This window comes from Canis lupus, chromosome 30 (genome assembly GCF_003254725.2).
Source record: "Canis lupus dingo isolate Sandy chromosome 30, ASM325472v2, whole genome shotgun sequence".
NCBI classification, from domain to species: domain Eukaryota; kingdom Metazoa; phylum Chordata; class Mammalia; order Carnivora; family Canidae; genus Canis; species Canis lupus.
Window position 1 is genome coordinate 36,079,763 of NC_064272.1, and position 26,129 is coordinate 36,105,891.

At 45.8% G+C, this 26,129-nt stretch overlaps 1 protein-coding gene across 4 annotated transcripts; it reads right to left on the reverse strand.

Moving 5' to 3' along the window:
• Window positions 1–79: 79 nt before the first annotated feature.
• On the reverse strand, window positions 80–26,096 carry HEXA (hexosaminidase subunit alpha). Of its 4 annotated transcripts, none has more exons than XM_025472250.3 (14): window positions 25,802–26,096; window positions 10,235–10,327; window positions 9,252–9,317; window positions 7,521–7,567; window positions 6,909–7,019; window positions 5,917–6,018; window positions 5,319–5,451; window positions 4,515–4,695; window positions 3,443–3,529; window positions 3,105–3,177; window positions 2,210–2,393; window positions 1,907–1,997; window positions 1,378–1,482; window positions 80–327 (listed from the first exon to the last, which is right to left on the reverse strand). In XM_025472250.3, the coding sequence occupies exons 1-14, from the start codon at window positions 26,052–26,054 to the stop codon at window positions 264–266; spliced, it is 1,590 nt and encodes a 529-aa protein (XP_025328035.1). In that variant the 5' UTR covers window positions 26,055–26,096; the 3' UTR covers window positions 80–263. The 4 variants fall into 4 exon arrangements, with proteins under 4 accessions (XP_025328035.1, XP_025328036.1, XP_048960050.1 ...); XM_025472251.3 differs by lacking the exon at window positions 25,802–26,096 and adding an exon at window positions 25,244–25,673; XM_049104093.1 differs by lacking the exon at window positions 25,802–26,096 and adding an exon at window positions 15,992–16,081.
• Window positions 26,097–26,129: the final 33 nt, after the last annotated feature.

Consider the following 26,129-nt stretch of genomic DNA (forward strand, 5'->3'; position numbering starts at 1 on the left):
GCTCTCAGGAGCAGAAGGCCAGTGCAGGTAGCTCCCTACCCCAGGGCCATTCACATTTCTCTCACACAGGTAATCCATGTTCATTATGGAAATATGCCACATCACTCTTTATTGGATGCTAGTGCCAACACTGGCCCCCTTCTCTCCATGGACAGGGGCACGTGAGCAAGGGGCTCCGTCCCCCGGGCGGGATGCAGTGGAAGCCTGGCCCCATTACTGCTCTCCTAGGGCCAGCACCCTCCTCAGTGCCTGGGGCTGCTTGCTCAGGTTTGTTCAAACTCCTGTTCACAGTAGCCTACATTGAGGGGCTGGGCCTGGACACCTCGCCTGCAAGAGGACATGAAGAAACAGGGCAAGATCAGCCACTCAGATGGGGTCAGTCCAAGGCCCCAGCAACACCTCTGTCACAACCAACAGTCTCCTTTTCCCCTATTTCGGTAGATCTCTAACTGCGGCTGTACACCAGAAGGACTCAGGGACTCTCACTTCCAGAGAGTCTTACTTGGCCTGGGGTCACATGTTGGCAAGAACAGGCGCCCCAGGTGATTCCAACACAGGGATGTCCAGGAATTTTGGGAAACACCTCTCTATTTCTACCCTGCCAGTCACTATACCTGAGTCCCAAACAATGCAATACCGTTAGAAAGAGCTCATGTCTAAGGGTTACCTAGTGCTCCAGGCCCAGAGCCCCCCTTTAATGGCTCAAATCCTATAAAAGCAGCAGCGGTGGGGGACCAATGCGCTGTCCTGTTCATGCACAGGGCGTGGACATGAAATCCAGTTCAGCCGTGCAAGTTCCAGGATGTGACCAATCTCCATAGGGGACCTCTGGGCATGCCTGCTTCGTTATTCACATGTGCAACGTGCTAAGAGACGGTAAGGGACTAGCTCAAAGTTGCCCACTGAATTGCACACACTTGAAGCCTAGACCTTGCCATGCTGGCTCTCAGCTCTGCACTAGGCTGAGTCCTCCAGGTTCTCCACACTTAGTCAACGAATAAATTAGGGAAATGGACCACCTTATGCAGGCCCAACCCCAACAGTGGCACAGGCGTCATGAGAGGCCATAATCGCATGATGGCTAAGGGCAGAGACTTTGAAGTTGGCTTGGACCGAATTCTGCTTCTGAGTGATTTGGGGCTTTACTTAACTTCCCGGCACCTCAGATGCCTATCTCTAAAGTGAGGCTAAACTACCTACCTTCCAGAGTTGTGGTCAAGACTCAATGAAATAATGCCTATAAAGGGCTCAGCACGGTGCTTGCCACAAAGTCAGCCTCTGTAAGCATCAGCTTTTATTGGTATTTTTTTTCCAGTCAGTATGCCCCCAACTGGCTCCCCCTACTGCGGGAAGGCCCTCCACAGCCTGCCTGCTTACCTTAGTAGCTCACAGCGGAATTGTGTCAAACGTTTAAAGGCAGAGTCCAGGTTAGTCACCAACTTGTTGCTCCACAGCCTCTCAGCCACAGCCCCTGCTCTGGGCCTAGAGGGAAAGATCATGCACCAGGTCGGCTTCTGTATTCCCTGCAAGGGTGCTGGACACCCACAGGCTGCCGCCTCTTATTTAGGCACCCTGGATTCCGGGCCAAGGTTATTCACAGCAACAACCTGGCTGGGGGGCAGGGGAGGGGGCTCCTAGGGATTTCTAGGGCTCAGCTCCAACTTCATTAAGATGTGGGTTGTGATCACACTTTCCTCCTCTCCCAAAGATATGGAACCAGAGTAAGTTGTAAAGGCATCATGAACTGTTATTGACAGTAGCAGCAGGTGTTCTCAAAATGTACAGCTCCTTCTTTCTCAGGCCTGGAAGGAGGGTACTTGTCTGGGGGTGACTGGACAGGAGTGAGTCTACAGGGGAGAACCCACATCCATAAGCCCAACCACCCACATCCTCAGGAAACCCTTACCAGAGTCTGGGGGCCAGATTTGTGCTGTCCACATACTCTCCCCACATACAGGCCTCTCCACCAATCACTAGAGCCTTCTGCTGAGGACTTCCTGAGAGAAAACAAAAAACAACAGGCTGCTGGGGCGGGAGGGGGTGGGGAGGGTGCAACCCTAGGGTTTCCCTTCAACTACCTTCCCAATGTAGCCCTCTCTTCAGATAGGTCGTCTCAGCTAACCTGAAAGGTCTAGCCCAGACCCTCCATCTCCTGCACTGTGCACCAGCGCAGCCTCCTTTGGTCAGCAAGGAGAGCTCCCTGCTTCACCTTTAAATTCCAGGGGCTCCACCATGTAGATTTCACTCCAGTCAGGGCCATAAGTTATGTGATTCAGGTACCAGGGGGCAGAGAGCAGGGCACGGAAGCCAGCTTTGGTGATTAGCTCCATCTCCTTCACATAGTGTACTGGCATCTCTTCTCGCCATACCTGAATGATTGTATCCGGCCGAACCTGTCACAAGATAATGGCACATAGCTGAGGGTATTTCTGGCCCTCATGCTTATGCAAACTAGCCAGGCCAAGTGGTATGTGCCCGCTCTGCTCTCACGCAGCAAATATTTATCTGTGACTCCTAACCATTGAGCTCCTAGCCCGGTGCAGAGGCCAAGGATTCTGTAGGCCCTAGGAGTCCTCCCTGCTGCTTCCATCCCCAGTCCTTCTGCAGCCATAATGGGACAGTAATACCGGCTGTGAGCTAAGGGAGACAAGCAGTGGGGCCTAGCAGACTCATCAAGAACTAACACGCCCAAGAATCTCCGGGTGTTTCTGAGGATGAGACAAGGTTCCTGCAGAGCTTCTGTATCTGGCAAGAGGCTGGGACCTAAGTGATCAGCAATGAAGGGAAGCAGCCCTGTTCCCAGATCTGGAAGACCTTAGTCTATGACTCAGAAAGGAAAACCCAACCCAGCATGCCAGGCTCAGGAATCCTAAGTAGTCTCAGTTTGTGGTGAGGGAAGATGGACAGATGTTCTGACACTCACACCCAGGGCTCATACCTCTGCGACCTTTCTGGGGGGGAAAGGAGAGATGGTCTCCCAGTGCTCTGCACATTAAAGCCTAATCCAAAGCCAGGAAGGATCGATCTGTGCAGAGGCAGGGAAGGGCTGAGAGACCAGAGGGAGGTACTACAGGTGGCTCGTTCTCTCTCTGCCCCTGGCTCACCTTTACTTTATTATCAAACACTTCCTGCCACACCACATAGCCCTTGTCATAGGCAGAGACGATGTTCAGCAGCCTAGAGAGTAAAGAAAGGGTCTGCTCAGCTCAAATAGGTTCTAGGATGTTGGTGCCAGTGCTCCAGGGGTTGAGGCTAAGAGCCCACTCCTGATTGAGCAGTGTCTTCCCTAGTTGGGAACTGACTACTCCACAGCTGCAAAGATAGGGCAAAGTATCCCTTCAAGGGCCCAGAAAGTGGTCAAGCAGGGCCTGACCCTGGTATGGAAAGTGAGGACCCGAGACATAACACCAAGAAACCCTGCCCACCCTCCTTCCTTCCTCACGTCTGGATGTAGTAGGACTCCAGCTGCTTAAAGTCACTGCCAAAGCCTTTTTCCTTCATAAAGTTCTGGATATCTGGGTTGGACTTCCTAAATCCCAAGAGAAAATGAAGATTAATTATTTCAACATCCCCAAAGCCCAAAGCTTGGGGATTAGTCACCTGGCTTCCCACAACTTCCTTTTGCACTTGAGAAACCAATCAACTTTGGATCTCAGAGGCCCCAAATATGCAGGTGTGGCCGACCAAAGCTATGTGAAGGGGGCCACTGACACAGGCTGAGAAAGGAGGAGTTTGGATCCCAAGAGCTTTAAATGTAAACTCTCAACAAGAACATGTATTAACCTGCCTGGTCTACGGCATGTGGCTCTGAGGTCGTGGGTTTGAGGCTCTGGCACCGGATTCTGGTTTCCCTGTTTTATTCTCTACTCAGGCATATTCTGCTTTTTCCCCCCTTACCATATATTCTTTATTCCAGCTGGCCACAAGTCTTGCTGTTACCTGCTGCAGCTCCTTCCCCCAAGAACGTTTACATTTCACTCACATTTCCTCCTGGAATGTTTTCCCCCTCCCTCCACTTCTCAAAAAGCCTATTTCCCCAGATCCAGCTCTACGGTCCACTTCTCAGAGAAGCCCATCAACCTCCTTTGAGCTAAGTAGATCTGATGGTTTGGACCTTACGGTTTAATACTGACTAGACACTTTCATATATTAGTCTCAAATTCATCTGTGTTTTGACTCTTTAACCAGACTATTTCAGAAAGGCGAGGATTATTTTTCTCTATCTTGGACTTTCCCAAGACCATTCTCTGCTCGGACCTGGTTCTTCCGTAAGTATATCGAGGATATGAAAGGAGGAAGGGACAGTTTCACATTTATAGCCTTGCCAAAATCAGGTAGGGCCCCTATTAGGTCGACAGAGGAATAGCCCAAGACCTGAGCCGTCTGGACTGAGACAGACTGTTCAGAGAGGTTAGCCCCTGAGGAGCACCTGAGATAGGTAGCCTCTTAGGCGCTAACCTCTATGCTGAGTGAGCAGCTCATCAGGTAGGGATGAAAGATCAAAGGGATCATACCAGCAGGTGAAATCAACCTCATCTCCTCCAAGGTGAAGATAAAAATCTGGAAAGACAGAGCTGACCTCCAAGAAAAACGAGCTCATGAATTCATAGGTACTGTTGAGAATGGGATTCACTGGTCCAAAGGTGCCAGAAGGATGAGACCCAGAGTAGCAAGGAGTCAATAATCCAGGGACACCTAAGCCGACAGAGAACCCCACATAAGCGTCACAAATACATAGACCCCCAAGCAGTCATACACTTACGGACATTAAGGTGTACAAGGTAAGATAATCGTGTTCATAAACATTACATGCACATAGGGAGGGACCACCAGGCACGCACGACACTGGTGATCATGAGTCTTTAGTCACAGTCAAAGAAATAAAAATATATCCTCGATCATAATCAGAGGTTGGGTTACAGCCAGACAGCTATCACATACTCTGGCCCTGACACACTGCTTCCAGCAGGGGTCACCCTTGCTCCCTAAGGGGGCTCTCGTACCACCTTTGTGGGGGGGGGGGAGGAGGAAGGAGACTGCCCAATTCAGCCAAATTGGCAAGATCTTTCTTCCACTCTAGGGCGCAACGTGCAAGAGCATCACAAGGGCATCTGAGAAGAATCTGCCCATAGTTTAATAATAAACAGTAGCCTCTTTTGTCCAAAGTAGGTTCTGGCTATCTAAATTCCCAGGTGGAAGATGAGATGGGAAACATTCTTCCAGGGACCAGGGCAGGGGCATAGTACATCCAAGAGTCCAATGCCCTGAAGCCCACCTAGGGGGATCAGTAGATTCTCTCAATCCGACATTATTCTTACCTGGTCCCCAGGACAGAGTGTGGCCAGGAGTGTCAAACTCTGCCAACACACGGATACCCCGAAGCCGTGCATATTCAATCACCATCTTTACATCCTGTGCTGTGTAGATATGGGTGGCAGGATTGTAGGATCCCTGAAAGGCACAAGACACCCTTAACAATATCACTTCTTGAAGGCTAGCAGAATAGAAGATACTAAAAATGCATCCAGGACTCCCTGCACCTCAGAAAGTCTACCCACAGCTCTTTGGTATCAGGGACCATCTCCTAGGATCTTTTAATTTCCCACAAGCTAGCACATCTATTGCTTTATCTGAGCATCATAATGCCAATGAGACAATAAGGCAGGCACACAGCAGGATATAAACAAACAAAAAGAAAATGAGACCAGGAGAGATTATCTTTCACAGAGAAAATTAATGGCAAAGTTCGGACACTCAAACTTAGGTCTCCTGGTTCCAAATCCAGTGCCCTTCCCCTAAGTCAGCGTGTCCCTGAATCTGGCTGGTTAGGATGAGAGCCAGTGTCCTTGCCAGCAGGGCCATAGCCAGGCTCAGACATCAATCCATAAACTTGCTCTTGGAGAAATTGAGACATACCTTTCTGGTGAGCTCTGGAAAAGTGTAGCTGTCATATGGGAAGGAAGAGTCATCAACCAGATGCCAGTGGAACACATTGAATTTATTGTATGCCATGGCGTCCTGTAGATCAGAGCACACACTGTGAACTCATCACAGCTTCTCCAGTTTCGGCCTCAAACTTGGGAAGGTAGGCAGACTGGCAGGCTGCTCCACATACCCCAATAGGCTCAAACTGCCCCAGCTTCCTGATAAATGTTTATAGGGTCTATCTATCAAATCTTCCCATCAGGGAATGTCTTGCCATAGAGGGAAGACCTAGCACATTTCTTCTCCCAGGGCACATCCAAAGATGTCTGACAGAGGCATTACTTCCCCTTTTTGAGATGTGTTTTAGCCACACTGAGAGGACAGCTGAAACTATGTGGTACCCTGGTCTTCCAAAAAGCACCACAATACCTCAAAGACTAATATTTCTTCCCGCCATTTGTTCTGAGTTGCCTAACATTTATCCAAACTGTGAAGTCTACTGTTGAATTTAGTAGCCCCATAACCCACAAATCTCAGAGGCCAGGACTGATGAATGTGTCCACTCCTTTGATTCCACCAGAGGAGCAAAGGTAGACACGAGCTGGATCGCAACTGTAAGATAAGACTGGCCATCAAACTCAAGAAAGATAGGAACATCCTGTGCTACAGCTTTTGAACATCTGTTTCCTATGACCTTGTCCTTAACTAAACAAAAATAAGCTCGGCTTGATCAAAGAAGCCAATTCCTCAAACCACCTTCTGCATTCCTGAAGATGACAAGGACATTGGTCCAGAGTAGCCAGTGAGGTAGCTTTAAATCATTCCTTTTTTTCTTAGAGTGGATCATCTTTTCCATTTTCTCTAGGAGCTCATAAAGTTACACATATTCCCTCTGTAACTCTTTAGGAATGTGGCAATGGGTCTACCCCTTACCGCATCACCCCAGAACACTAAGGGCAAAGATGGCCTTAAGGCCCGGGTACCAGAGTGTCCATGATGGTAGTCAGTGGCAGGTAATGGCGAGACGTATCCAACAACAACCCCCGGTGGGAGAAGCGGGGGAAATCTTCAATCTCGGTCTTGTTGATAAGGAACTGTGCAGACCAAACATTTAACATGTCAGGATTCAATGGGAACTCACCATGGAGGGTGGAGGGGGATGAGGAAAAGTCTCCTGATCCTTCAAAAGCCAATCTATGACTGTTTTGCAGAGCAGCTATCTCCCCAAATCCCCACATCTCAATGACCACAAGCAGGCACTGTCGGAGGGCAAGAGTCCCATGCTAGCTAGATATAGCTGTCCCATACACCACTCAGCCTACAATTTCTGGATTTTCACTGTTAATCTGTTTTCTTTAAAGCAGTGTGGTCTCAAGATCATTACTAAATAATGACTCAGAGGAACTAAATTACAGTGATTCCAAACAGGCCAAATCTACCAAACCAGTTTCCACCCATGTCTTCTAATTCTTATTGGGGCCATTTTGAACCACCAGGAACCTGTCTAAGGCAAAGTAAATTATTCCTAGGACTCTCAACACTGGGAGCAAATCCCAGAGATTTAAAAGGAACCCTTTTTGAGGGCCCCCACTTACCATGCCCTCCGGAGATCTCCAAACAAGTTGGCTAAAAGTCTCCAGACCTATGGGGAAGTAGAGAGGCACGGTAAAGGCTTAGGGAGGTGGGAAAAGAGATGCACCCATTTGGCAGGTTCCCAATGTGGCAGAGGAGAATGCTTGGACACACAGTAAAAGTGGATATAGTATGGGCTTGATGAGTCTCAACACTGATGCAAAGAGTATACTAGGAAGCCAGTATTTATTTTTACTCTATTTTATTTTGGGAGGTGGCAGTGTAAGGGGTTTTAGTGCCTCTTGTAGGAACACACTAACCTTCAAAATCCACATACTTCTTATCCATATTCCCTAAGTCTTGAACTCACAAGAGCATTGAGAGAGGCCAAAATGTCTGCTTGTGAGTACAGATGCGGGGACAAGCCAGCTCACATGGGTTAAGGCTTTCCATGATTAATACTGATCAGGAGCTGAGGGAGCTGAGAAAAGAGATCCTCAACCTACTACCCCTGCTATTATCCCAGACTGAATTATGGAAAAGTGATCGTAAGCTTAAGTCTCCAAGGAGCCTGGGTCCACAGCAGGATCCAGAAGACAAAGAATCATCCACCTTTCTTCTTGAGACCTTGATTGAGAAGGGAACCAGTTATAGGGAGCTGAGGTATAGCCAGCAGCAACTGGCCCAGAAGGACCACCCTAGTCCACTGGACACAAACCCCTACTGGATTTTGGCAAGGCCTGAGTGCAGGCATCCTGAGTCCAGAGCATTATATGTTCTCAACAGCTGGAGTCCCTTTTCTGAAAACCCATTAGAAGGATTTCCAGAGTCCCCAGATTTCAGAATGAAAGAATTTGAGATCTTTTTCAGCATCTGCTTCGAGGTCGACTGTTCCTATCTGCTTTGGCTTCTTTCTTCTCTGATTCTGACATCCAGAATCCTGGAGTCCTCAGATTTCCCCCAGCCCCAACCTAATCATAGCACCTGTACAAAAAGTGTAAGAGAGCAGAGAAAGGAGTCAGTCCCCTGTTCTCCAAAATACAAGAGAGGAGAAGAGGACAGGTAAGGGGACAAAGAGGAACCCAAACAAGGTTTGAAATCCTGTGAGAATTTCCCTCCTCATTCAAAAGCAGGGATTTTGCAAAAGTAGTAGAGGTATTTGACTAAGTCTTTATCTAATGATCAAATACCTTTTCAGTAAACCAAGAGGAAGGGTACAGGCCCATCACGTGTTAGCCAGTTAAGTGCTAATTTTCTCATGAAATACTATAGTTATATACATCTTATTATTTATTTCCTTTTTCTTCTTTGACATTTATCTATTTCTTGTGATACAGTTTTTCTTTTTAAAGAACCTCTCCAATTATGTGTGTTAAGTGAGAGCTGAACAGGCAGTGTTTGTGGCAGAGTCCCAAGCAGCCTGTTCCCTGCTGGCACCCTCAGCATCAGCCTGCAGGGTCTCTCCCTGCTTCCCCAGAGCACCTGCCCAGGCGAGCTGCTGCTGCCACTGCATGTGCTGACACCTGTCAACTTTGAAGGGTAGGTGTAAGGAGAATACTCCCTTTAGGGACATGGGAAAACACTCCAATTGGTCTCCATAAAGAAAGCTTCCTCAAGTGGCGGTATGTGCTGGGCCCCCCGTCTTGTTCTCCCAACCCACCAACACTGACCTTCCCACTTCATATCTTTCTCTCCCGCCACCTCCCCCCCCCCCGCCCCCCCCCTCCCCCGGCCAGGATCAGTCCCCATGTTACCTCGGAGAGCTCCCCAGACAGTCTCAGACAGGAGGAAACAATGATCATCATTTATGGTCAGAGTGTCTGAAATGACAGAAATGACCCCACTGATTAAAGACTTCTACTCTCAGATTTCAGATCACATGTCCTGTGTAAATCCTTGAATCAAAAAACAATAGCAAGATCAAATTATTTTTTTCCTTTCAAAGAGAAGACATCCCCAGAGCAGAGCAGCTGAAGGTCAGCTAGGTCTTGGGCCAGAGTGGGAGGGTGGTCACCCAGAGGCTCTGCAGGCCCTAGAAGACAATGCCGGATGAGGGTCAGGCTAGAACAGAAAAGCACCACTTGCCTTGTGGTTGTCTCCCCTCCAGAAACATGAGTTCCTGCCAGCCTGTAGCTGAAAGTATGAGGGGGATAGGGATGCTTGGAGGGTGTGTCCAGGTTACGATGTTCCCAAAGCCTTTGTAATCCCCCTCCTTTCCCTTTGTCTCTAGGCTTCATTCACTACTTCATCCAAGAATGTGAGGAAGAAGCCAAGACTGTTCAAGCCATAATGTTCACTTTGGAGACTGAGAAGTTCCCAAATGCTGCTGCTCCGGGAGGACGGCACACAGCACAGGGCTAATGACTTGGCTTCATTTCAGTCATATCCAAAAACATTATGACCAAACATTTCTTCTCTCCCCAGAGTGGGGTCTCTCAAAGAATATCAGCCAAGGGTACAAATTCGTACAATGGCAATGGAACTATATATAGTCCAGAAGGCAGATGTCCTGTGGGACTCAGTGAAAAGCCACTGTGAAGTTCCACAGCCAACCTTAAGACACTGGTTAGAGTGCATGACAAATTCACCTTCTACGGCTCTCAGCCTTTGGTGACCCTGAGTTTCCACGTCATGGAGGGCTCTAGGCCTAGCACGAGGAAACTTAGGCCAGGCCAAGCAGAGTTACAGCTCCAGACAACCGCTTGCTCTCTACAACAGGAAACAGGGTGATACTTACAATTTTCCAGTGACTCCAAAGAAGGAAGCTGGTTACATCCTGGAGTGACCACAAGGACAACCAATGAATTCTTTTCCAGTGCATGCAGTTTTCCTGAAAGGACAGGGTAATCTCAGTGTGGCTGACCTGACATCAGAAGGAACAGGCAAAACCAAAGTCCTACAGGAAGGTCCCTAGCTCTAGTCCCTTACTGCTCAAATGTGTGTGGGAAGAGGCAAGGGAGAAGAGGACATTTACCCTCTTGTTGCAGGCACTCCCCCATCACCTGTTCAATTGTTTCTCATTTCAGTTGTGCTCCCCTCTCTCCCCAGTAACCTGCCTTGACCCAAGTACCAAAGGTCTGGCAGCAGCTCCTTGTAACCAGGGTTCTATATTTCTAGTTTGGTACAGTAAGCACGATTCCAATACCTGGACAACTGCTTCTAAACTAGAGGCAGCTTGAGAGCATTTCTACTCAAAGTGTGGTCTGCAGATTAACTCCTGACCTGACTTGCAATCTGTAATACCAGGTGAAAGGAAGGAAAGACACTGATAGATAGGAGGCTTATATGATGCCAGAATATAAATCGATTACGTCAGAATAAATGCATTATTTAGTTCTAACATTTTTTCATAACACATTTTTTGATGAAGGGACAGTTTTACATTCCGGTGTGTGTACCGCTCCTCTCACTGCAGATGGTCACTTGGAGTAGCACTGTTCTTCATGGCTCCAGGTGAAAGGTTTCTGATTTTGTAAAAGCCCAGGAGCTGATGCAAGCAGATGACAGGAGGATCTCCTCAGCAAAGGAGGCCTGAGATCATCTAGCTGCTGCCCCCGCAAAGGTACATGGTCACTCTCCATCCTGCTTCCTTCCCTCTTCCCACACGGCTTCTCTGTCTGAGGCAGCCTTCTGCCCAACAGCGGAAAGCCACCCAGTGGGCCAGCATCTAGCACAGTTCCACAGATGCACCCTACCCCAGCACCCCTCCCAAATCCAAAAGAGCCAAAGCCAAAATACTAATGCACTGTCCCTTCCCATCTCCTAATGGTTCTTCTTTGTGACCTTCAAGGTGGTTCTGACTGTACAGCTCCAAGCCTGAACCTCACAGAACTCACACTTTCTATTCTTTTTTGGAGCTATATGCATCTATACTGGCTCCACAACAACCATGACTTCCTATGGAACCACAGAGTTAGGGATAGGATAGTCTGGGGAAAGGCAGGGAGAGAGAATTCAGAACCAAACTGGATCCCAAATGTTATCCATCTCTAGGCAGAAGTAACCCAAGAGCCTTGAGCCATTTCAATGAAGCCTGCTCAACCTTCCGAACACTATGCCACATGGCCTCATGTCAGCTCTTGGGCTTGCCAAGAAGCAAGCCAGTAAGGGGCCCTTTGCTACCATAAGAACAAAATGTATCCTTTCCCTTTCCTGTTAATACTCTGTATCCACACTAATACCTACCTAAATCCTGTAGGGAAAAGGGAATTTTGAGTCTACTCTGGGCCAGACCAACTCACAACTCCATTCTAAACCCTGAAAACTCATCTCCAGCAACAGAAAAGAGCCAGACTGTCAGGACAGAGACTACTCTCAAAGCAGAATCTATAGGGCCCTCCCAAGCTCTCCAAGCAGAGAGGCCATCTCTACAAATCCCCAAGACTGAGGAAGACTTAACTGAGAGGAAGGAGCGAATAAAACTGTAAAAGAATATTCCCCTTAAACTATGCCCTCATCCCTTGCCTCCTCGCCCCTACTCCAATCCCCCATATCACAGAGCCCCAATATCAATGTGTGGAGAGTTCATTTGCATATCTACCCAGGTGGCCATCCAAAAAAGGGCAACATCCTGAGCTTCAGCGTTAATTCCCTGGACCTCAGCCTACCAAACTGAGAAGAAACCACAACTATCCACGTGCAACTGCCACAGTCACTGTCCAAATGACACTTAGGGGCAGCACCAACAGCAGGTTTATCTGAACTATTGCCTGGAGCGTAAAACTAACTTTTGTTGTTGTTGATAGTGTAGTTTTATTTTTCTAGAATACACTCTCATTCCATCCAGGATGTAGACTCCTTACAAGATCTGATGAAAATGAAAATGAAAAGACTTTTTTCCCCTAGAATAATGGCCCTAACTAAAGGCTCATCCCTCCACCCCCTGCCTCTAATCTTAGGTGAAGAATCCCTGTCCTAAGTGCTCTCAGGGACTCATTTGGGTTTAGGCTGATAAAGGAGGTACAGAATCATGGCTGCTATTTCAACAAGCCATGAGGGGGAAGTTCTAGGGGAGGCAGCAATGTGAGAACTGGCAAAACAGGAGGGACACTGGGTCATTTAAAAGGATGTAAATAGTGTATCACCACTGCGGTTTTCCGTATCCAAGTTGCTACCCTGAAGCAAGCAGGAAATAGGCAGGGGACAGGCCAGCTTCCTCCCCATGCACCCACATGCTCTGCACTGGGAAGAATGGAGGTGTGTAGGAAGCATGGCATGGCACAGTCACAGTGAGCCCAGCTGGCACAACAGGAAAGTCTGATGCCTCAGGTGCTCAGGAAAAAAACACGGCAAACAGAGCACTGAGTTGGGAAATCAGGAAAGGCTGGTTCCAGTTCTGTGGCTGCTAAGCTGAGCACGTTTCGGGCTCCTATTTTTCTCCTCTGCAAGTAATGGCAAGGCAGGGCCACATCCTGGCTACTCCTCCAAAGAGATGACACCTTGTTGACTCCACGCACAGATAGTGTGCTTCAGGGTCCCATGCCACGGCCATCACCTCCTATCTCCACAGCCCTGTCGTCCTCCTGCTTTCATGCAGACCTGCTCTCTTCCTCTAGTCCACCGTAAAAGTTTGCATCCTCTAAACTTAAAAAGGGGGAAAATTTCACACAGTACAGGAGTGTTTACAATGAAAACATTAGTTACCTTTGGCACCCCTCCCCTTTTAGCATAATTTAGCCTATGCCTCACAGACAGGCCAGCTCTGGATGTGGAACTCTTGAGACCCTTTTTCTACCAGTCCCACTGTTGGAACTTTCTCCAGATGCCAGTGCTATGACCCTTCCATCACTCTTTTTTTTTTTTTAAGATTTATTTTTGGGATCCCTGGGTGGCGCAGCGGTTTGGCGCCTGCCTTTGGCCCAGGGCGTGATCCCGGAGACCCGGGATCGAATCCCACGTCGGGCTCCCGGTGCATGGAGCCTGCTTCTCCCTCTGCCTGTCTCTGCCTCCGTCTCTCTCTCTCTCTCTGTAACTATCATAAATAAATAAAAAAATTAAAAAAAAAAAGATTTATTTTTATTTATGTATTATAGACATGGGGGGGGGGGCAGAGACACAGGCAGAGGGAGAAGCAGGCTCCATGCCGGGAGCCCAACATGGGACTCGATCCCGGGACTCCAGGATCAGGCCCTGGGCCAAAGGCAGGCGCGAAACTGCTGAGCCACCCAGGGATCCCCTCCATCACTCTTCTGTTCTCAGTTCTCTCCCACCTTCACTTGCTTCCCTGCTGGCCTATGTGTGCATATCCCTCACCTCAAACACAATCTAGCCAGTACTCTCAGCAACCTGTCCTTTTCTTCTGCTCATCCAGTGGGCAAAACCTTCAACCCTGGATCAATCTAACATCTACCTTTTGTGCACTGACCCTGGCTACTGCAACCTACTGGAGGGAAGACAGAAAGTCATATAATGGCAGGATTTGGCTGCTGTACAATCATGGTCTCTCATTTTGGCTGGGCCCTTGATGTTGCCCTGAAAATCCCCCATTTCCACCACTGCGTTCTTCTACCCTCTGCAACAGCTATTTCAATTTTGAGCCACTTTCTTCAAGTCTGTAACTTGATAACCCTCCCCCACCTTTACTCTAAGTAGACAATCAGAAGAGAACTCCCATCCATCTTTACTTCTCCTCTCCTCCCTGACAAAAACATTTGCAACACATGCCTAATCTTTATCTTTGCCTCCTATCCTGGTGGAAGGGGTTTCGTTTCACCTATCCTCTGGATCTCTCCTTAGGCTCCTCTTCGATAAATAATTTCCCCTTTCCCCCAAATCTTCAAATTATCTCTTTCTACTGATTCTTTCCTATCAGCATTCAAATATTTCTAAGTCTTCTTGGTTGCACCTCCAAGTCATCTCCAACAGATTCTTCCTCTTGCTTCTGGTCCCAAAGGAACCCCAGAGGAAATGCAGCCTAAGGAGTTAGGTGCTGAACTTCAAAGCCAGGCAGATCTGGGTTCAAATCTTGGTTCCAACACTTTCTAGCTGTGGGACCCTGGGCAAGTTATTTTCCCTCTGTGCTGCAGTTTCCTCATCCAAAAAAAATGGGGATTGTGATTAGTCCCTACCTTACTGGGCTGTTGGGAAGATTAAATGAGTCCGTACAGGTAAAGGGCTTCGTCAGTGCCTGGCACACAAGTGCTCATGGAGTTGGCCATCCCAGTCCTCTCTTGGTAGCTACTTCTGACACCCTATCTACTCCTTAGCCCTCTATAACAACATGGCTTCCTTTTCCACCACTCCTCTGCAAATGCCTTCACCAAGGTCCTGTGGTTCTATAACTAAATTCAAGGGACCCTTTTCAATTCATTCTTCATTCATTCATTAAACAGTTATTTACTGAGTGCTTACTATGTGCCAGGATGTTCTAGGTGCTGGGGACACAGCAATGATCAAAACAGACAAAAATCCCTGCTGTGACAGAGGTAATATTCTGGTGGCCATGCACTTCTTCTGGGACCTCAGCAGCATCAGACATCCCTGATGTTCCTGAAACTAAACTCCCTTAGCTTAGGGGACATGGCTCTCTCTTGGTTTTCCTTCAAACTCTCTGAATATGCTTCCTTGTTCTCCCCTTTCTTCACCAGCCCCTACATGCAAGTATTCCCCAAGGTTTCCAGGCTTCCCCTTTTCTCTTCACTTATACTCTCCTTGGATAATGTCACCTACCCCATAGTAGGTTGATGATTCTCAAATCTACCTTTCCACACCAACTCTTCTTCTGAAACTTTAGGCTCATAGGCCTACACTCAAATGGCTTAAAAGTCCTTCAAATCTTAAATACTAAGTTGAACTAACTCTTCATTCCTCTTGCTGGCTGATCTTCTCTCTCAGTTTGGTAACTGTACCATGTATTGATTTATCTAAACCAGAAACCTCCTCCTTCTTCCATCTTTCTGAGTAGATTAAAAATTCACACACCCATAATATTTATCGATGGTCTACTCTGTGTCAAGCACTGTGCTAAGCACTGAGAGTACCACACTAAAAAAGAGACAGCCAAGTTAAGTCTCATAATTACAAAAGCCTTATTATCTCAACATCATTACCATCTTCCCACTGCCACTGAGTCAATGTCTTAATTCAGCCTCTTGTAAATTCTCACCTGAAGGACTAAAAAATCTCCCAGTTGTTCTCCCTGCCTTCACATATACCCCATTTCAATCTACCATCCTCTGTGATCTTTGAATATGAAGGTCTTTGCTCCTGTGCAGGAATTCTCACGGTAACATGATGAACTCTACAGAATCTTGAGAGTGCCACATTTTCTCCATACTTTCCTTTGCACATTTTGCTTCCCTCCAAGTGAAGCAAACTTCACATTGCCTCCACATCTCACTTAATTATGAAACAGCTGATTCTTCCTTTTATAAAACTTTTGTCATTCCCCCACCCTTTCCTAAGAGATCTTCCTATGAGATCGTGAAGCAAGGTATACATACATTTTTTGTAACACTTATCTTAATATATGCTGTTTATTTGTCTATCTCCTCACCGAGGCTGTAAGTTCCTCAACAGCAGGGGCCAATCTCAGGGCCTTTGTATTTCCAGTGCCTGACACACGGTAGTCATTCAATAAATGTTTGCTGAAAAAATGAATGATGCTAGAATTAAAAAATGCACATTTAATGCTATGTATGCATAATGATTGTGCTACATGATAATTAGGCATAAAGGGCAAGTAGTTAATGGAGAGTTTACTTTTATACCCCTAAACCTAGGATTTGTGAAGTCCTGGGATTAGGGTGGGGAATGGTAAGAAGACACCCAGGCACAGAGGAAGTGTCTCTTCAGACACTGCTATGAAGACTCTTGGCTTCATTAATCCAAAGATTTGGATCTTTCAACTACTCTGGAAGGGAGAGATCATTCCTGCATCAGGGTACCCAGAAACTGTATCTTTATTTCAGTGCACAATAGCATCTCCTTGCACACAACCTGCTCCTCCCTGAACCAAAATATTTCCATCTTATCAATGTGTTTTTAATTCACAGAACTTTAGCAGCATGGAGAAAACATTCATTTCAGGTATAGAGTGGCATTTGGGTTTGGCTTCTGGGGTGCACACTAGGAAAGTCAAGGTGCCAGCCTAGGCACCTTCCTGCTCCTTCAGGTGTACCCTGCCCCTTTCTATCCTGGTGTTCTCCTAGGTTGGTGCCGTTTTGCTTCTCCATGCCCACATTGTTCCCTGCCCCGTCCCACCTTTATATCTTCACATCCAGGCTCTCTCTCCCCATAGTCAGTCCAATGAAAGTCCTAGAAATCACTCATTTACCACTGATTTCTTTATTCCAACCAGGATATACTGAGCACTTACTGTACGTCTGGAACTGTGCTAGGCGCTGGGGCAGTTCAAAATAAAAACAAGCCCTGGTCCCTGCCCTTGAGGAGCTCACAGTCTAGTAGGAGAGACAAATACAAACAATTACAAAGCAGTGTGATAAGGGCTAGGGTGGATATTATAGCTACCCCCAGAAAGGGATGCTTCCTAGGAGAGGACTTCTGAGCAGAACCTTCAACCCTGAGATGGTATTTGCCAGGCTACCAACAAGGGAAAAGGTACTCAAAGCCTGGGAAGCAACTGATGCAAAAGTACACTGTGGTGGCTAAGCAAAGAGGTGAGGCCGCCCCTGTCAAACTTCTTATCCCGGCAAAGTAGGAGTCTGAGAACCCAAATGCCCCTGAGCCTGGAGCTCTTCTACAGTGCTGCTGAATTCACTGTTCGAGAACCATTCAGTCCTCATGAGTCCCAAGATTTTTCACCCTCTAGAGACTATTAATACCCACTCAGAATGCAATTGATCCAGCTCATAAACGAATGTTTTCTTGCCTATCTTCTTTGTAAATGTTCTGGTTAAAGGTCTTTTTCCCCCCCTACTTTTAAAGCTTCAACTTGTTCTCTTCCTCTCTCTCCCCACCCTCAAGAGAGCACCTCCCTATAATTCTGGATCCCCAAAAATGACTCAGGTTAACATTTTTGCAAAGTCTTCCAACTGTTTTCCTAAATACACAGATTATTTTTAAAGCAAAAATGCGATCTTAATACATAATAGTTTGTAACTTTTTCCCACTTACCAAATGATTTGCAGACCTTTTAATGTCAATATATACAGATCTACATCTTTACTTATAAATGCTGAATAAAATTCCATTTTTGAAATGTACTTTAAAAAGTGGGAAGTCCTAACTTCTCTCCTCTTTACGGACATTATAGAATGCTTCTAAGCTTTAATATTATAAACAATGCTTCAGTAAACATTCACAGCAGCCATGGAGAAAACATTTGTTGGAGAGATTTCTATAGGAAAATTCCTAGAGGTAAGCTAAAGATAGGAAAATTTTTGGTTTTGACACTGCCAATTTACTCTTCCAAATTACTGTACTGATTTATATCTGAACCAACATACATGGGCCCATCCCTCCACATCCTTCCCAAACTAGACTGTCTCAATTGTTTTTCATCTGTGGCAGCCTGATAAAGAAATATACCATTGTTTTAATCTGTATTTTAAGTATAATGACTGAATTTGAGAATCACTTTGCATTTACTAGTTATATATATGTAATATATAAACACACACACACACATATATATATGTGTGTGTGTGTGTTTTGTTTTTTTGTTTGTTTGTTTTTTAAGAGAGAGAGAGAAAAGGAGTGAGCAGGGTGGAGAGAGGTAGAGGGAGAGGGAAATCTTAAGCAGACTCAAAGCCCAGTACAGAGGCCAACACTGGACTCAATCTCATTGACCATGCAATCATGATTTGAGCCAAAATCAAGAATCAGATGCTTAACCAACTAAGTCACCCAGGTGCCCCTTTACTGGTCAGAGTCTTTGCACTTTTAAAAGTTTTTATTTTTATGGATTTACAGAGCTCTTTTTAGATTTTAATCTGTCTTTTAAGATTCCAAATATTCCATTTTGTCCTTAATTTTTTTAACCTTATGGTTCTCTTGCTTTGACTTTTATGTAGTCAAATTTGTTCATCTTTTCCTTTATGGTTTCTTTTGTCTGCTTGCTTAGAAAAGCCTCCTCTGCTTCTAAGACCATATGAACAGTTTCCTGTACTTCTAATAGTTTAATGGCATGGTCTTTATCTTTAGATCTTTAACTACCTGGAATTTATTTTTGTGTTTGATATGAGATACAGATTTAAGTTTTTCCCCAAATGGATAACCAATCATCCCTTTATATTTATTGACTAAACAGCTTTTCGCTTTTGATTAGAAATGTTTCCTTTACCATATATTAAATTCTTCCATGTATATGAACTCTTTGCTTGTCTCTGGAGCTTATTTTCACGGCTATCTTATAGTCAGGAGGATCTATCATGTCATACTGCAATCATCTTTTGTCATGCTGCCCAGTATATAGACACTTCTGTTCATTTCTGTTCTGGAACCACACTCTCATTCCTATAAATGTTGTTTCTTCTTCTCCACCAAGCCACCTGGTCTACAACATCACCCACGCCCAAATGTTTTTTGGAATCCAGTTATTGAACTACCAACATCTTCAGTCTCTTCTATTTCCTCCTTAACCGACACCTGGCTGTCCCTAGGAATACTATTTTCCCTACAACTTGCTCTGAGAGGCAGCTTCTTCTCAGTTGCTTCCAGGACAACTATCCTCTACCATCAAGTGAACAAAACACCTCTCTTCTGCGGCTTATGACATTCAGTTGTAAAATCTCAAACCTTTCCTTGTTACTAACACTCTGCAACAACTGGCCACCTCTTTATTTACCCAAGACTTTGGATCCTGGTCCCCAGTCCCCTTCCTCTCCATTCCAAGGCTGGCTTTCATCCTAGGTGATTTCAACATTCAAGAGGAAGAACTAACCCACATTCTAGCTTAGCAGTTATCCAACAATACCTTATCACCCTTCCGTGGTCACCTTTTAGACCTTCCTGTCCCCTAGAGGTATTCCAACTCATTCTCTCAAGCTTCTGTACCATACAACTAACCTACTGAACCATCCTAGATCTGTGTGCTTCAAACACAGTGACATTGAGTTTCTTAAATATATGACATGAAGGCTTCTTTCCTGAAGGCTTTTTTCACATGCAGTTCTTTCTATTCGGAGTACTACCTGCATCTCCACCAATTCCTACTTTCAAATATTGGACAGCTCTTTACGGAAGCCTTCTCAAAATGTGCTATCTCCACCCCCAAAACACCCTTGTGGGTCAGGTGTTCCCAGAGTACCTTGTACTTATCAGCAAAAATGACTTTACTGATACTTTACTGGATGTCTGTATTCCCACTTCCAGAGACTATAAATTCTTTAAGGACAAGGACAGTTCAGTCAATATTCTTGGACAAATGTTACTGACAAATTATAGTTGCTTAATAAATACTACTTATACTAAGGATGGATGGAAAGAAGGAAGCTGACCAGAAATACTACTGGAATTTGATAATGATGGGTCCAGGATCAAAACTTTCATAATTTGACTGCTAATGATTAAGTAATGAGATGTTAGAAGTTACTATCTGAGGTAATTAACACTGTAATATGATCAGGGCTTACTCCTAGCAAAGGCCAGTAGTTTTCCAAATCACTAATCTGTATAATGCTTAGTGAAAATAAGAGCAGTAGATTGCCCCAAGATTGCACACTGAAAAGAGCAAATCTTTGTAGACAAAGAGACCTGACCGGAAATTCTGCTCTACCACTAGCTGTGAAACTCTGCACATGTTACTTAGCTTCTGTGAGCCTCAGTTCTGAAAGATGGGGTAACACCAACCTCATACAGCTATAATAAAGACTAAAGGGTGTAATATACAGCAAATGCCAGACACTCAAATAAATGCTAGTTTCCTTCCACCTTCTACTTTTTCTTAAAAAGTCAGTTTTGCCACTTGGCTGGAGAAGCCCAGAGTGCCTTGTGAGATAACCACACCATCAGAACAGTTTCTCTGAGGGCTTTTCATGAGCTTCTTGTAGGAGCCTGAAGGCTCCACTACTGTTTGATGGCACCCTGTATGGCACACAGGCTGAGACTCCAATATACAAAAAGGACATACGCTTGGTACTCTGAATCTGCCTCAAACTAGGACTATGGCTCTAGTTCAAAGACCAAAGCCACTAATGTGGGATCTTAGTACTAGTTACTAGCAGGGCAAGGTCAAATAGGACAATAGTTAAACTTTTCACCTAGGACACAGTGTACCTGGTAAGCCATCTCCCTTGCTCTCAAAGCTTTACAAAAGAAGAGGAGGCTTCTTACTGATACCCAAGGTGATAAGCACCCAAACTTCCTGCATCCAAGCATACACTTCCAAAGGAAAGAACTCTACACCATACCCAAGTCCAATCACCTTCAAGAAGTGGACATAACAATAGCACATTATATTTGCTAGAGATCAGCTGAGTGCAAGGCTAAGGAAGCTTTGGCAATAACACAAGCAAAGGAAACAAAAGAGAGAAGTTGATACAGTAATGGGTCTTACTCATTATAGCCAGGAATTGAGAAGAAAAGCAAATCCATTTCTCTATTACGATGGATTATAGCTCCATAAACCTTGAAGCAGATCCCAGAAAAGCTGTCACACATTAAACTCTATCCTCTACAGATCCAACCTCCTCTCCTAAGCTGACCTCCTAGTCAGTGGTTCCACAAAGGCGGGAGAGAACTCCTAATCCAACTGGCTAACTCTCCTGTTGATGCACATTGTCTCTCCTATTATTTCCAGGGCCAGCAGGGGAAATTTAGGAAGATGCAGAAATATAAAAGTAACCTCTTTAATTTCTAAAAGTGTTGCTTGGGCAGTAAAACTCCTTTCCTTCTGTGTAATGGCAGGAAAGGGATTGAGGTTTATGCCTTTATCTTGCTAAGAAATCGACAATGTGCTCCAGCAAAAAACTGTGTAACTGTAAGAAAAAAAATAGTTCACCATTGCTATCGAAAACAAAGGTACCAACTGGCCAAAAAACAAACAAACAACCAAAAAACCTGCAATGCCTTGCTTCACTCTTCTATTTGAAGATGAGGAAGTGAGGTGGAAGGAGATGGGAGGAACAGCTCTGGGGCTCAGACTTATTGTTTTATTTTAAAATCATCAAATTCTTCCTTCTACTGTACCTTCCTTCAAAGATTGTAAAGATATAGTCATCACTATCTCCCTGTTAACTTCAGAAATGCTTGAAATGGAGGCAGATTAAAAAAGCAGCAGCAGCTACTTGGAAATTAGGCAATTTACATGAAGGCACATTGTTAAGTGATTCTCTGGCCAACTCCAGAGTAAATCTTGTTCCAGACCCTGAGTCCTCCACGGTACAGGTTTTTCAAGCAGAGTATCCAAGGCAGAGGTAGCAATGATAGTTCAAGGAAGTAAGACTTGAATTTTTCATAAACCAGGCCCAAGGTACCCACATACACCCTCATCAACCTGACCTTCTTGGGCTCAGCACTATCCTGGGCTATTGGGAAAGTGTTATGATTTAACAAGAAAGAAAAAACAAGGCTGTGGGAATAGAGCCTGGTTGAGGACTGGAGGCTAAGCTAGGCCTTGGGATTCAAAATGGAGCACAATTATTCTGGCCTTCACTAAAAACTATGCTCCTGCTACCTGTCTCCTTCCAAATTCTTGTATTTCTCCTCCTTACATATGTTCTCCACATACCCCTTCACAAGAAAAGTAACCCTACTACAAAACATTCTCCCTGTATGGTTTTCTTCCTGTTTGCTTTCAAATAATAAATTTAGTGGCAATCAAGTCTTCCCTGGAATAACTTGTCCTTGTCACAGAAAAGGCTAAAGATACATAATCACTATGCAATTAGAGTGGAGCATGAATCACCATTGTTCCTTCTTCCCAGCCCAGGTGCCCAACTTTTATTCGTTTCCCTCCTACATTCCCTAGGTGCATTCCCAAGGCATCTCCAATTTTGTAATGAGATAAGAGGCATTTGAGCTGGGACCACTGCATAGTGTGATCCTCCTTTCTCTGGAATCCACATAACATCCCAAATTTGAAACTGAAAAGGCAATCATTCCTAAATGAAACCTGCAAATCATCTCCTTTTTTGATAATCTTAGACAAAAATCGTAAGACTTTTTACTTTTATATGAAGTAGTCCTTTTAAGTTAATATATCCAACAAATAATTAAATATCTCTTATGTTCCAGGCATTGTAATAGAAGGAATGGCCAAAGGAGGTATTTTAGGAGATTTAGATTGTAATGAACTATGTCACTTATCAGTCACTTGATTCACACCTGAGGATGAGCAAATCAAATATTGATAAGGGCTGCAGAAGGATCCAGATACTCATAATAATCTTCCTTCCATTCTAAAATAAAAGGAGTTATTCTATTTAGGAACAATGGCATCCTAAGTAACTCATAGGGAAATGTGTGTGAATATCACAACTGGACGCAAACTTTATAAAAGCCATTAAACACTATGGCTTCAATCAACTAGTTTCAGAAGAGCAAAGAAGAATTCAGTCAAATGACATAATCGGATTTAGCCACTTTACTTGAAAAATATAGGCTTTATCAACTCCATCAGGTACCCAGAAAAGTATCTGGGGCAACATCAGATCAGATCTTTGATTCATAAACAAGATGTGGCTCAATAATCAAAACAGAATTAGGTTCACTGAAGTATCTAGAGCTTAAACTAATTCCATTTAACAGGTTTAACAACATGCAACACACACCCTCCGGTTGGCAGAAACACCTCTCAACTGACATAGACAGGTAGCAAATACTCAATTGACCTCCATTGACCATTCAGCAAATGGTGGTAGACCACAGCTAATCCTTGAAGGTGAATTCAGAATCAAATCAAACCTCAATAACAGATTTGTTTTTCAAGGAAGTAAGATTCCACTGAATTCTAGGTTCAGATCAAAACCAGAAGTTGTGCTATATTAAGGACACTGGCCCAGAACCTATGGAGGAGATGCAAAGCTGTTTAAAGCTAAGATTTAAATTGCACATGTTTTCTATTTTTTTTTAATTTTTATTTATTTATGATAGTCACAGAGAGAGAGAGAGAGGCAGAGACACAGGCAGAGGAAGAAGCAGGCTCCATGCACCGGGAGCCCGACGTGGGATTCGATCCCGGGTCTCCAGGATCGCGCCCTGGGCCAAAGGCAGGCGCCAAACCGCTGCGCCACCCAGGGATCCCTGCACATGTTTTCTTTACTAAAATCAGCCCCACAGAGAAATACAGTCTGGTTTGGGCTGTGCAGGCATTGCTTTTCCCTCCAGAGATTCATCCTCGTTTTTGCAGAAAGAAGATTACAGTTCATCTGAAAGCCTTCCAGGAAACGAATGTTCCAAAGGGAAGGCTCCATGGAAGAACAACAGAGAAGGAAGTTATTTCTGTGTCTTTGGTTATGTTGATCCAAACCACTTTTCGTTCTCTTAATGAAGAAGAACCCTTAAATACAGCAAATTGATTCATTGATTCACAGTAAGGTAACAAATTGATATAAACATCTTATTTAGTTTTTTTTTTTTTTATGTCTCTAAATCTTTCGTTAGGGAATTTACAGGACACCATTGCCACATATCCATCCGTTTCTATTTCCTTCATTAAACTGTAGACCTACAGCAACGGAGGTAACAGCTTGATTTAGAAGTATAGGAATTATCCTAATTTATACAATAGTAGCAAACGTTCTAATTATCTTTTGAGCATTTTATAACACATTGTGTCCTTTCGTATTTCTTTAATTGGGCTGCAAAGCTTAAGCCTACTTTTTTTTTTTTTAAAGATTTATTTTAGAGAGAGAAAGAGAGAGAGAAAGCACAAATGCGAGGAGTAGGGAGAGGGGGAGAGAGAAGCTCAAGCAGACTTGGCGCTGAGCAAGGGGTAAGGGGTGATCTCACCACCCTGAGATCACCACCTAGGCTGAAACCAAGAGTCAGACGCTTAGCTAACTGCACCACCTATGCTCCCTAAGTCTTACTTTTGAGCAAACTTTTCTTGTAATCTCCAGAGTGCCCAGTACTGGAATAAGTATATACCAATTAGATGACAGATTTTTTTTTTTCCACCTGCAAGTCAAGCCCTAACTGTTCTATACCAAAATAAATACATTCTGAGTGCCAATCTTGTCTAAGGCATTACTTGTCATTAAAGATTCGGAGAAGTCGGTGATCTGCCCCACACGCAATAGCAGGCTTTTCATCCTCCCCAGCCTGATCCACCTTGCCAGAACTACCCTGATGCTGAGACTCCCTTTCTTTCCCTAAATTATCTATCACTCCCTAAGTACCATCTGTTTAATGAAATGCCGTTAAGTCTATAAATCAAACCAGAACATTTGTGAGAGTAATTTAATCACGCTTCAAACATAGTACAAGATGATGTTACCATATGGCCCAATCATGAGCGTGGCTTCCCCCGCTAAGTACCCGTACACCATAACCGGAGAACCAGATTCCAAAATAGCGTGAAGAAAATCCTAAATTTTGAGCCCAGAAAGCAGAATGTCATTCCTTTGTGTTGCTGACTCTACTTACCAATTTGCCGTGAAGCAACCCTCAAACACAATTCCCAGCAACGGCCTTAAAGCAAACTGCCCGCCCCTGTCTTAGAGGAAACCGACGTCCAAAGCACTCCTGACTTCCTTCAACGCCGCACCCCCGCGCCCCTCCCCGACCTCTTTCTTCCCTACTCCCCCACCCTCATCACATACACCCTAAGGCACCCTGAGCTCAAGCGTGGCCTTGCTTCTCCCTGGACTACTCTCCTTGTTCAGTCCTGGACAATTACACCCACCACCCCCACTTGAAGCGGCTGCTCCAGAATCCATTCTCCTACGGCAGCCTTCTCGGATTTCTCTCTCAGTTTTAGGCATTTACTGGACACGCCACGTGTCAGACACGCTTGTGTAACTCTGCGTGGGTCACGTCACTTGTAATGTCTCGTCTTGCAGTGTTCGCTGTCCGCCCTGGTGTCCTCTAGCCGCCCCCGGTCGCAGCCTCAGCGGGGCCCTGCGACACCTGCGCACGGGCAGGGGGATCCCCTTCGAGGTCTCCCGGCACGGAATTCGCGGCAATTGGACATCCTGGTTGAACTACAGTCCCGCAGCAGGGATTCTTGGCGGCACAGCGCCCGGGGGCAGGATTCCGGGGAAGTCCTGGCTCCAGCAGGCGGCTCCGAGCGGCGGAGCACGGAGCTGGGGACTAAACGCCGGGGAGGCCGCGACGGCAGCTGCAGGCAGGGGAAGACCAGGGGCCACGGGGGTGGGCCACGGGGGTGGGGGCCGAAGCCCAAGGAAGGGCGTCGCGGGAGGCTCGGGCGGGCTCCCTCGGAGCCGGGGCAGGTCCGACTCACTTGTGGGCTCAGGAGGGTACCAAGCGCGGGAGCTGAAGAGCAGGTCGCGGTAGCGCTGGAAAGCCTCGTCCAGGACGGAGCAGCCCGGCTGCGCGGCCGAACTGCTGTGGTACCGGAACTGGAAGTCGTGCGGGAAGATGGCGTAGTGCGCCTCGGAGGTCTGGATGTACTGCGGCCAGGGCCACAGGGCCGCCGCCCGGCCGGCGAGCGCTGCCGCCAGCAGCAGCGGAAGCCAGAGCCCCGAGGCCGCCATGGGCCGCCGCTCTCCCCGCTCCGGCCGGCCGGGCCACGTGAGCCCCCGGTCAGCTGACCGGCGCCCGCGTGACTA